The sequence below is a fragment of the Muntiacus reevesi genome, chromosome 4 (genome assembly GCF_963930625.1).
Source record: "Muntiacus reevesi chromosome 4, mMunRee1.1, whole genome shotgun sequence".
Taxonomy (NCBI): Eukaryota; Metazoa; Chordata; class Mammalia; order Artiodactyla; family Cervidae; genus Muntiacus; species Muntiacus reevesi.
This window is the reverse complement of record NC_089252.1, coordinates 36,933,167-36,944,644: the sequence shown is the minus strand read 5'-3', so window position 1 is coordinate 36,944,644 and position 11,478 is coordinate 36,933,167. Positions and strand designations below refer to the sequence as shown.

Here is an 11,478-nt window from a genome sequence, read left to right as displayed (position 1 = left end):
GTGCTGTACAGTAGGCCCTCGTTGGGGATCCGTTTTGAATATAGCAGTGTGTACATGACCTTCCCAGAGCCCTTAACTGTCCCTTCCCCTGGCAGCCATAAGTCCATTTTCTAAGTCTGTGAGTTTCTTTCTGTTTTGTAAGTAACTTCATTTGTATCATTTCTTTTTAGATTCCACACATAAGGGATGTCCTATGATATTTCTCCTCTCTCTGACTTACTTCACTCAGCATGACACTCCCTGAGTCCATCCATGTTCCCGGCACCATTTACTGAAGAGACTGTCTTTTATCTATAGAGTATTCTTTGCTCCACTGTGAAATATTAGTTAGCCATATATGCATGGGTTTATCTCTGGGCTCTCTCTTCTGTTCCACTGGTCTACATGTCTGTTTTTGTGCCAGCACCATGTGGTTTTGATTACTGTAGTGTTTATAAAATAGCTTGAAATCAGGAAATGTGCCCCCCCCCCCCCCCCCCCCGCTTTATTCTTCTTTCTCAGAACTTCTTTGGCTATTTGGAGTCTTTCGTGGTTCCGTATATAACTTCTTGTTTTGCATTTCCTCTCTTAGTGCTCTGAGTGACTTTTACCCTCATCTTCATCCTTCTCTTTCTCTGTTTGGGCTCATTGCACCTCTTTTTGTCCCACATGCTGTGCCACAGGTAGAAATTCCTGACCCAGAGCAAAGTGGTGATGAGGGTGGTTAAGGTTAAACCCACCTTGCAAGTCCCCAAAGGGACCCCCCAGTCACAGACTGCCTCTGACTTCTTAATCAATTTCTCTTCATAATGGATAAGTGAGGGGAAGATGATTTAGCTTGGATGTTAGGTCACAGCTAAATTCAGAGTAGATTTTCTTTTCTCTATCTCTTGTTAAGAACTCATCCTCCTCTTACCCTTAGAGCCTTCTGTCCTCCACCCAAAGAGCGAAAAGTCACTTCACACAAGGATCATTTGAGAATTCACGCAGATCTGGTTTGGCTGAGATAATCCTTCTAGGAGCACCCCTGAACCTTTGTACCTCGTTGTCTGCCCACGCAGTTATGCTGTTTGGTGGCCATAGGCCAGTCTCCCTGAGGGTCGGATGGGACTTGCTGCCAGTGTACATCTTGCTTTTCACCTTAGCCTTGCTGTTGCAGGGAAGTCATCACTTCTTTGTTTTAGCAATAGAGCCTCCCTGAGTCATAAGCTGGGCACATGGCTCTCTGGTTGGTGACTGTGTTTGTGGTCTTCTGTGTGGTAAGTATGGCCACGTGCCTCCATTTCCCCCAGTAAAATGTGAGCAGAGTGATGTTTGCAGGGTCTGCAATAATTCCTCCAAAGGAAACGCCCTGCCCTTCCTTTTTGGCTTCCTTCCAGCCCCAGAGGGGATCTGTATTAATAAACTCCACTCATGCAATACTTTGGCCACTTGATGTGAAGAGCCGACTCATTGGAAAAGACTCTGATGCTGGGGAATATTGAGGGAAGGAGGAGAAGGAGGTGGCCGAAGATGAGACGGTTGATGAGATGGCATCACTGACTCAATGGACATGAGTTTGAGCAAACTCCGGGAGACACTGAAGGAGAGGGGAGCCTGGCCTGCTGCAGGCCGTGGGGTCGCAGAGAGTGGGACACGACTGAGCGACTGAATAATAACAACATGCAGCTGAGGGCGATGCAGTCAGAAGCGACAGAGCAGGGAGATGGAAGGAGGCAGGCTCCCGTGGGAACCTGGAGGAGCAGAACCTCCAGAGGATGCTGGGAGGATGGGAGTAGAATTTGGGCGCATCACTGGGGCAGACCTGTGGCAATTCTGCTGGAAAGGGAGACGGGGAGACAAGAGTGGTACGTGTTAGGTCCTCAGTTGTGCCAGACTCTTTGCGACCCCATGGATTCTAACCCACTGGGCTCCTCTGTCCGTGGAATTCTCCAGGCAAGAATACCGGAGTGGGTTGCCATTTCCTTCTCCAGGGAATCTTCCCAGCCCAGGTTTTAAACCCGGGTCTCCTGCATTGCAGGCGGATTCTTTACTGTCTGAGCCACCAGGGAAGCCCCTGCTGTGCAGGGCTCCTTGCAACTAACGCGGTGGGCCCCTCTAGAGATCTTATTTAGTAGCCTCTCTTTCCCTACTAGCCCTGGCCTGTTTAACCACCCCCTCCACCCCACCACAAATGAACCTTGTGCTTTCCCCTCCCTTTCTGTCCTTGGCCAGGTGAGAAGCCTGGAAGTGAGCCTGACGAGGCGAAGCTGCAGACCGCCAGCAGACGGATCGTGCAGAATGCCATCCTGCGGGCCGTGCAGCAGGTCTCCCGGGAGAGCCAGAGCCGGAGGAGGGACGCCAGGGCCGGCGACTCCGCCCGCGGCAGCCTCCGCCCGGGCGCGGGGGAAGCATCCAAGAAGCACGAGAAGTAACACGTGGACGGGGCTCTTAGCACACGCTCGGTCTCCAGCCCTTTTTGAAGTGTAGGATGCGTCACCAGACACGTTGCCGGTAAAGCAAACCGAAGAGTCATTCACGCCTAGCAGTAGGATGAATTCGAGCTAGCCCTTGGCCGAAGGGCCTGTCCTGGAAAGTGCATTAGACAGCTCTGTTTGTATTAATGCAGTGCCTCTGAAATAGGCAGGCAGACACTGCCATTACAGACGCAGTTTTGCAGCACAATTCATTTCTAAAGTTCTTTTTAAAAAAAATGGTTCTGTCTTGTTTGTTTATTTGGCCTTGTATGCATTCTTCCTGTAACTTAACTTCCCAGTTCTTTCTGCTGAAGCACCGAGTGCCCTACTGTGATCTTTACCATATTTAAACAAGGCTTGCTGGAGAGGTGAGGGAAGGACATTGCAGTCCTCCTCAAATATGGAACTGAAGGCTTTACTAAAGTGGGTTCAGGCCCAAGATCATATTAAGAAAAGGCAAATTCTAAGTCCCTCAGGATCTTACAGAGGCATGCATTTATATTATTTTGTAAAAAAAAGAAGAAGAATTTAGATTTCCAGGAACTCAGTCTCAATTCTCTCAATTGTTTGGTAGTTGATATTTTCTCCCTGTGCAAAAAGCCTTGCGAAATATTACGGATTTCTTTTTCTATTTCACAATGAAAGTAAGACAGGTGAACCTAAGTGCACGAGTGAAGAGCAGCTGGAATTGTAGATTCCATCCTGAGATGCCCCGGAGTCTGATTATGGGATGCGGGGTCCTCGGAAGGAGCTCTGAGGCCTTATAAATGTTGTGTGGCCATCAGACACTGCATACACACTAATATTTTGCTAACAGGAACTTTTCTTTTCCCATCCACAAATTAGATTTTTGTTTTATGAGACTATGAATATCACACCTATCTGGAATGAATGACACATAAAATGGGAAAAATCATTTTCTCAACTCTCTGAAATGTGAAAATACAGTGGGGTCAACAAAGTGACCATGTTGTGAATGCAGTCATGGGATGTATGTGTGCAAATGAATGAAGCCACCTGTGTGGCAACAGAATGACTTCTGCTTCCCTCCCACGTGGGGGCCATACAGGCCTTGCAGGCCTATTTCCTGGGCTCCCCGACAGTTACTGAGTCAGTGCTACCGTGAGCAGAGGAAGAGTCTGACCTTTGTTAGAAACTTTTGGGCTTCGGAGTGTCAGCGTCTACATCTGACGGTTTTTTAAAAAGCAAAGTACCAGCGAATGAGGTGTGACTGATATTAACAGACTTCTAAAATCCCACTATTTACACTTTCCAGAATGGATACCGTTGAGAAATGAATGAGAACAGTGTCTCATCAGTTCTGTTAGACGCTCTCACACCATGTGGAATGTGATGGAATAAATTCACAGGGAGAACGATGAGGGAGGTAGCAGAAGGGTTAACCTTCAAATGTGGTTTATTCATAATTTTCTGTAATACTCATGACAGTTGAAGAACAAGTTTAAGTCGAAGTCATATAACGGATGGAATATAATTGTACAACCTAGATAAGAGGAATGAAGGTATTTAGGGAACTGAGTCGGGAGTATCCACGATTGAAAAAATAAATCCAATGCTTATAGTTTGCAAGTGATCTGGCCCTCTGCCTACTGAGATGTCTGGATAGAACCAGCCTTGGGTTTAGCTGCCAGATGGCAGAAACCCATAAACATGCTCTCTTTCCCCTCTGGTGTGTCTGCGCTAATACTCTGGGGGATCTTGGAGAATCTCTGATTAACCTCTGTATCTAAATGTTATTTATAAATAAAATATACCCAGCTTTGAAACATGTTGTCATTTCAAGCCAAGTTTTCTTCACCCTACTGTTTGACTCCTTTCATATGGGTCCACAAGGCATCCCAAGGTTGTTTTCCAAACCTCTGAATTCTGGGATCCTGAAAGCATTTCTTAATAGGCCATCACTGACCCTGTCTGAACACAGCTGTGGAATGCAGGTTCCTGAGGCATGAGCAGAAAAGCTTGTGTGTGACCTTTTGATCTCAGGAAGTGAAGGTAAGTAGGTTTGGAAGCCAGGTGTGTTTCATGGTCTTTCTGAGATGGAAAGTCTACAGCAAGGAACAGAGATACTGATATGTTCTTGGAAGGAGAAGAGAAAGTTTATCTGTCACTGCACTCGACAGGTAGGTGCCATATTAGCCGAATCCTAAGGAAATGGCAACCACTCCAGTATTCTTGCCTGGAGAGTCCCATGGACAGAGGAGCCTGGTGGATTACAGTCCATGGGATTGCGAAGAGTTGGACACAACTGAGTGAACACACAAGAAAACTCAGCCATAAAGATAAATGAATCTGATAAACTTCTCCTTATATCTGTCTCCGTATAAACTTATGAGGTTTTAAAGGAGCCAACAGAACTCCATTTGGAGGTGGCCTTCCCCTTGGTTATGATCACAAGCCAGCACAAAGCTTTTGGTCCTAGGAATTCGTTGTGTGTGTGTGCTCAGTCATGTCTGACTCTCTGCGACCCCATGGACTGCAGCCCGCCAGGCTCCTCTGTCCATGGGATTTTCCAGGCAAAAGTACTGGAATCAGCGGGAATATCTATTTCATGCCCTTTACCTCCCTAGCTTAATAGATGGTAAAATGCACATGGACCTCCCAACTCTGCGTTCAGCTCTTTGTCTTGGGCTTTGCCTGTCCCTGGGGTGGAGCTGGAGAGAAACTCTTTTTGGTGTTTTGTTTTTCTGCAGGTGCCCACCCACCATGAACAGGATTGTAAAGAGAACTTACTGCTTCATCTTTGTTTCTCTTTTTTCTCCTTTAACTGCTTTAGTCTTCATTTATGGCATGGTTTCTGGTTACAAGTAAATGAATTGGCCATTTAAAAAAATAATCTTTGAAACTGTGCCACTTTGACTATTTTCAGGGTTTAAGGTCTATAAAAAATTACTATTAAAAAATTACAAAAAAGGAAGGAATTTTACATTTATCCACAGTAACAGTTATTCTAACTAAAAGGTAGTAGAGAATGAAATCTCTGAAGAATCTGGTAACTAGTTTAGCAACTCTAGGACCCAAACTGGTGTAAAAATTAAATACCCCAGTTTGAGTAATTCTTCAGTTTATGTAAAGAGAAAGTAGAAAATACAATCATGTTGTTGGCTCTCTTGAGTGTGAGAAAGTTTTCTGAAATATGTGACTACACGTTAACTCACGTGTGTTATCACAACTTCACAATCAATTTGTAGCCAGGAAGATTTTATTCTCCTTTTGCAGAGAAAGTCACACTGAATCTCAGAGAGGGTAAGTGTGAAAAGTGAGTAGTACTGTTGGGCATAAGAATACATACATCGGGCCTCCCAGGTGGTTCAGTGGTAGAGAATCCACCTGCCAGTGCTGGAATCCCAGGAGATGGCGTTTGATCTCTGTGTTGGGAAGATTCCCTGGAAGAGGAAATGGCAACCTGCTCCAGTATTCTTTATTTTTTTTTTTCCAGGTAAGAATACTGGGGTGGGTTGCCATTTCCTTCTCTAGGGGATATTCCCAACCCAGGGATTGAACCCTGTCTCCTACGTCTCCTGCATTGGCAGGAGGATTCTTTACCACTAAGCCACCTAGGAAGCCCCAAGCCTAATCCCCACTTCAGTTTTCTGGAGAATCCCATTAACAGAGGAGCCTAGCAGGCTATAGTCCATAGGGTCACAGGAGACCAGAACTGACCACACACCTACATCCATCACTGTTCTTTGTGGGCATGTGCATTAGCTGGGGAACTTAAGAATATAAAATCCAGGGATACTAATGTTGAGATGGACCAATCAAACTGCTTTACAGAATAAGAAATGTAAGACATAGTAAAGGGCCAGCAAAAACCATCATCAGGGGTAGAAGGATGCCATCACCCATGAGAAGTGGCAGCAAAGAAAAGAAACAGGAGACCCCATAGGAAACAAAACAGAAAATCACAACAGAGCATGGGAAGTGACTCCTTTCCCCTCTGCTCCTCAGAAGCCACAGAATCCTGACCCACATGTGGAGAAAGGTGGATAAGGAAGTGTCTTGATTGTCTTCTGGCTCCAGTGTAGGATAGAAATAGGTGAAACAGGAAACAGGACTCCTTTCAAAGACGTGACAACCTGGTCTTACAGAAATGAAAACAGACAGAGGGACAGAAAGCAAAACACATGTTTAGAGATCTCATCATTTTCTAGGGAAATGGATACATATACTCAACAGGGATATTTCCAAGAATCAAAGAAAAATTCTTGAAAATCCTAGGCTGATATCTAGTCCTTTACAGAGGTAGAACTTGGAGCTGGTGTCAGGCTCCTTCAGAGCAGTGTGTGACATCCTAAGGTAAGAGAGAAAGGCTCTGGAGAAGCTCTGAAGGATGGAAAGTGTGAAGGAAGGATGTTATTTCCAGCCAGGATGTCACTCAAGGACAAAGGCAATCATAAAAAAATTGGTCAAGAGCCCTTCTTTGAAAACCTACTTGGCCAGAAACTTCAACCAACTAAAAAGATAAAGAATCTAGGTTGTTGACCATAAAGAAAGCTGAGTGCTGAAGAATTGATCCTCTTGAAATGTGGTGCTGGAGAAGACTCTTGAGAGTCCCCCTTGGACTGCAAGGAGATCATTCCTAAAGGAAATCAGTCCTAAATATTCATTGGAAGGACTGATGCTAAAGCTGAAGCTCCAATTCTTTTGGCCACCTGATTCGAAGAACTGATTTATTGGAAAAGACCCTGATGCCGGGAAAGACTGAAGGCAGAGAAGGGGATTACAGAGGATGAGATGGTTGGATGGCATCACTGATGCAATGGATATGAGTTTGAGCAAGCTCTGGGAGTTGGTGATGGACAGGGAAGACTGGTGTGCTACAGTCCACGGGGTCATGACTGAGCGACTGAACTGAGCTGAACTGAACTGAGGTTGTTGGGAAGCTGTAGTATAATGATTGGGTGAGGACAACGCTAAGTCACTTCAGTCATGTTCGACTCTGCAGCTGTATGTGCAGGAGTCTGCCAGGCTCCTCTGTCTATGGGATTCTCTAGGCAAGAATACTGGAGTGGGTTGCCATGCAATCTCCAGGAGATCTTCCCAACCCAGAGAATGAACCTGCAACTTCTGCATTGCAGGTGGATTCTTTATGCTGAGCCACCAGGGAAACCCAGTGAGGAGCAGTGCTTTCACTTAAATATCAAGTGAACGTGATGTAATTGCAAAAATTGGGCTAAAGAAAAGATTGTGAATTCTTATATCTTGATAAAATAAAAATATAACTTACAAAAATCAGAAGATGGGGCTGGGGACATGGCATTGTGGTAATGACTTCATCTACTAGAGAAAGACAGTTTATCTCATCTTAACTTGAATGATGTAGTTTTTAAAAAACCCAAAGATTCCATAACTGATTTCATAAATTACATAACTGATTTCATAAATTTCCTTAACCCTCAAGGAATGCATTGGAAAATAATATCTTATGATCATAAAAGTTTATTTAAAGTGTAGAGATTCCTTTAGCTTCCATTTTGTTTCTTTTTCTTTCATGAAATTAAAAATGAATGAAGTTACATATATAAATTCCCTGGATACCAGGCATGACCGCTGTTTGCTCATTCTTCTACTGAAAGTGATCACTAGACTCTTGCAACTCTTGCAGCTCTGAAGATCTGGAGTCATTGTCCCATTGGGAGAAACAATTCTGTTATTACACCTGGGTCACAGATGGTCCATGGTTCTAAGTAATAAACAGAAGAGATAGCTTTATTCACATACTGCTTTTATTTTTTAAATTTTCTTGTTCTCTTTTCTTATTGAAGTATAATAATAGTTGATTTACAATGTTGGTTAGTTTCAGGTACACAGCAAAGTGATCTGGTTATATATATATAATTAATATATTATGTATAATTAATATAACAATATTATAATTATATAATATAAAATATACTGTCATATTATTAAATATATTATGTAATATATAATATAAATACAGTATTAAAATATATTGTAAAATATAATTTATAAAATATTTTAGAGTATAATATAATTTTATTTTATATAATAAAATGTAATAACAATATAATATGCATTATATATAATTGATATTATATCTAAGCCACCAGGGAAGTATATATATGTGTATGTATAATAATATATATGTACATATATATATATACATACACATATATATATATATACACATACATAAATATATATACTTCTCTGGTGGCTTAGATGGTAAAGAATCTGCCTGCAATGCAGGAGACCTGGGTTCGATCCCTGGGATGGGAAGATCCCCTGAGAAGGGAATGGCAACCCACTCCAGTATTCTTGCCTAGAGAATTCCATGGACAGAGGAGCCTGGTGGGCTAGAGAATACATATGTACATATTTTCTTTTTCAGACTCTTTTCCCTTACAGGTTATTACAAGATGTCAAATATAATTCTCTGTGCCCTACAGTAGGACCTTGTTGGTGATCTGCTTTATATACAGTCGTGCGTATGTGTCAATCCCAAACCCCTGATTTGTCCCTGCCTCACCCCTTTCCCTTTTGGTTACTGTCAATTTGTTTTCTGCCTGTGGGTCTATTTCTGCTTTGTAAATAAGTTCGTTTGTATCTTTTTTTTTTTTTTTAGATTTCACATATAGGTCATTTGATGTTTTTCTGTCTGGCTTACTTCGCTTAGTATGATAATCTCTTGGTCCATCTATGTTGCTGTAAGTGGCATTATTTTGTTCTTTTTTATGCTGAGTGATATTCCATTGTATAAACATACCACATCTTTATCCAGTCATCTGTTCATGGACGTTTAGGTTGACTCCATGTTTTGGCTATTGTATGTAAATAGTGCTCTTATGAAAGTTGGAATGCATGTATCTTCTCTATTTATAGTTTCCTCTGGGTACATGCCCAATAGTGGGATTACAGGATCATATGGTAGTTCTATTTTCAGTTTTTTAAGGAACCCCCCCCATTCTTCTCTCCATAGTGGCCGAACCAATTTACATTCCCACCAACAGTGTAGGAGAGTTCCTTTTTCTCCACACCCTCTCCAGCATTTGTTATTTGTAGACTTTCTGAGGATAGCCATTCTGACCAGAGTGAGATGGTACCTCATCATCCTTTTGGTTTGCATTTCTCTAATAATTAGTGATGTTGAATATCTTTTCCTTTGCCTGTTGGCTATCTGAATTCACATACTGCTTTTCGATTTTTAAAGTAAAAAATGTGCCTTGTGTGCGTGTTCAGTCATATCCGACTCTTTGCAACCCCATGAACAGTATAGCCCACCAGGCTCCTTTCTGACCATGGAATTCTCCAGCCATTTCCTTCTCCAGGGCCTCTTCCCAATCCAGGGATCGAACCTGCGTCTCTTGTGTCTCTTGCACTGACAGGTGGATTCTTCACCGCTGAGTCACCTGGAAGCCAAGAATGTGCGTTAGATCCTCTCGACTGATTTCTACCGAACCGTTTAACCAGTGTTTTCTCTACACGCCTGACACTCGTGTTTAAGAACCACCCTCCTGCACACTCTTGCACCAAGGCTCAACTACTTCCTACACGTGTGGCCAGCGTTGTTGGCGGGCTTTCATAACCACTTAGCATTTGCCATTTTCCTCCGCTTGTGTGCTCAGCCCACACGAGGCTAGCTGGAAGCACCAGGGAGCTGGATCCCCAGGTGAGGCCTTCAAACGCGGATGGATGGTGATGGATGGTGATAAGTAGCCCAGCCTCCTTGCCTTAGGTGGACCAATCCAGAAGCTCTCTCTATGACCTGCCCGATTCATTTCAGATGTGCAGGGGCCCTCCCTCCTGTCTCTCTCTCTCTCTCACTCTGCCATCTCCCCGCTGGGGATTTCTTGGGTAAGCTCTGAAATGAACTACTTTCACTCAGATCTTCATCTCAGAGTGTACTTTTCTCAGAAACCCAAACTTAAGATAGTGGTACTATGCGCTTAGTCCCTCAGTCGTGTCCAACTCTGCGACCCCGTGGACTGTATCCCGCCAGGCTCCTCTGTCCATGGGATTCTCCAGGCAAGAATAGTGGAGTGGGTTCCTATTTCCTCCTCCAGGGGGTCTCCCTGACCCAGGGGTTGAACCCACCTCTCCTGTCGTCTCCTGCATTGCTCAGCAGATTCTTTACCCGCTGAGCCATCTGGGACGTTCAGTGGTACTGTGGGTGTTTCTTATCAAAGAAAACTGAAGTCCCTAAAGACTCGTGTTTGTTGCAGGCAAAGCTGAGCAGCTTTTTTGGAAAGATAATCTGCCTGAGCAGAAGCCGGCGTCATTTGAAACAAATCCCTGAAGTTACAGACTGTGAGTTGCTGAAGAAATCAGACGTGGTGTGTATTTTCACTTTATTATGAAGATCTTGGCTGTCTTGATATTGATTTATCTTGGTCCTGGTTTCCAAGTTGGCTAATTTAGAACAGTTGAACTCACATAAATGTCAAATTAAACAGGAGAGAGAGGGAAAAGTGACTGAGGGATTGTGGCCAGGCCATCCACCTCGTGAATCTAAAGAACTGAGATGTAACAGGAAGCAAATGTCAAGTCCCAAAATTTGAGCAGTTCCTTTCCTAACAAAATGGAGTCCTTTTTGGCAATTCTTGAGAGGGTCACCCCCTTTACATTTATTTATTGTTTTGCTTGTGCTTTATAATTAAAGGTTGCCCTTTGAAGTCTGGAGAAATTTGAAGTCTGGGGAAATTCTCTAGAATAAATTCATGAAGACTTAGAATTTCTTCCTAGTTTTTTTTTAAAAGTTCAAAGTTGGTGGGAACAGGCAGTGTTGTTGGAATCAAGGGAGCAGGAATCTGTCCACCAGGTGGGCTTGTGCTCCAGGTGGGATCACTCAGAAACCCTGTGTTGGTCCTTCATACCGTTTATCACAATCTGCCATTACATGTTTATTTTTTAGGTTATTTGCTTAATTTCTGCTTCTACAGCTAAACTGTAGGCTTCATGAAAACAGGTGACATGTCTGTCTTGATAACCTGTATCTTCATACGGTGTCAGTAAACAGTAAGCGTCCAGTAATTACTTGCTGAACAAGTGAATACATTACCTG

At 43.3% G+C, this 11,478-nt stretch overlaps 1 protein-coding gene across 1 annotated transcript; it reads left to right on the top strand.

Moving 5' to 3' along the window:
* Window positions 1-1,747: 1,747 nt before the first annotated feature.
* AKAIN1 (A-kinase anchor inhibitor 1) lies at window positions 1,748-4,205 on the top strand. Its single transcript, XM_065934988.1, has 2 exons — window positions 1,748-1,826; window positions 2,194-4,205. Exons 1-2 carry the CDS (start codon window positions 1,748-1,750, stop codon window positions 2,391-2,393), a joined length of 279 nt encoding a protein of 92 aa, XP_065791060.1. The 3' UTR covers window positions 2,394-4,205.
* The last annotated feature ends 7,273 nt before the right edge of the window (window positions 4,206-11,478 follow it).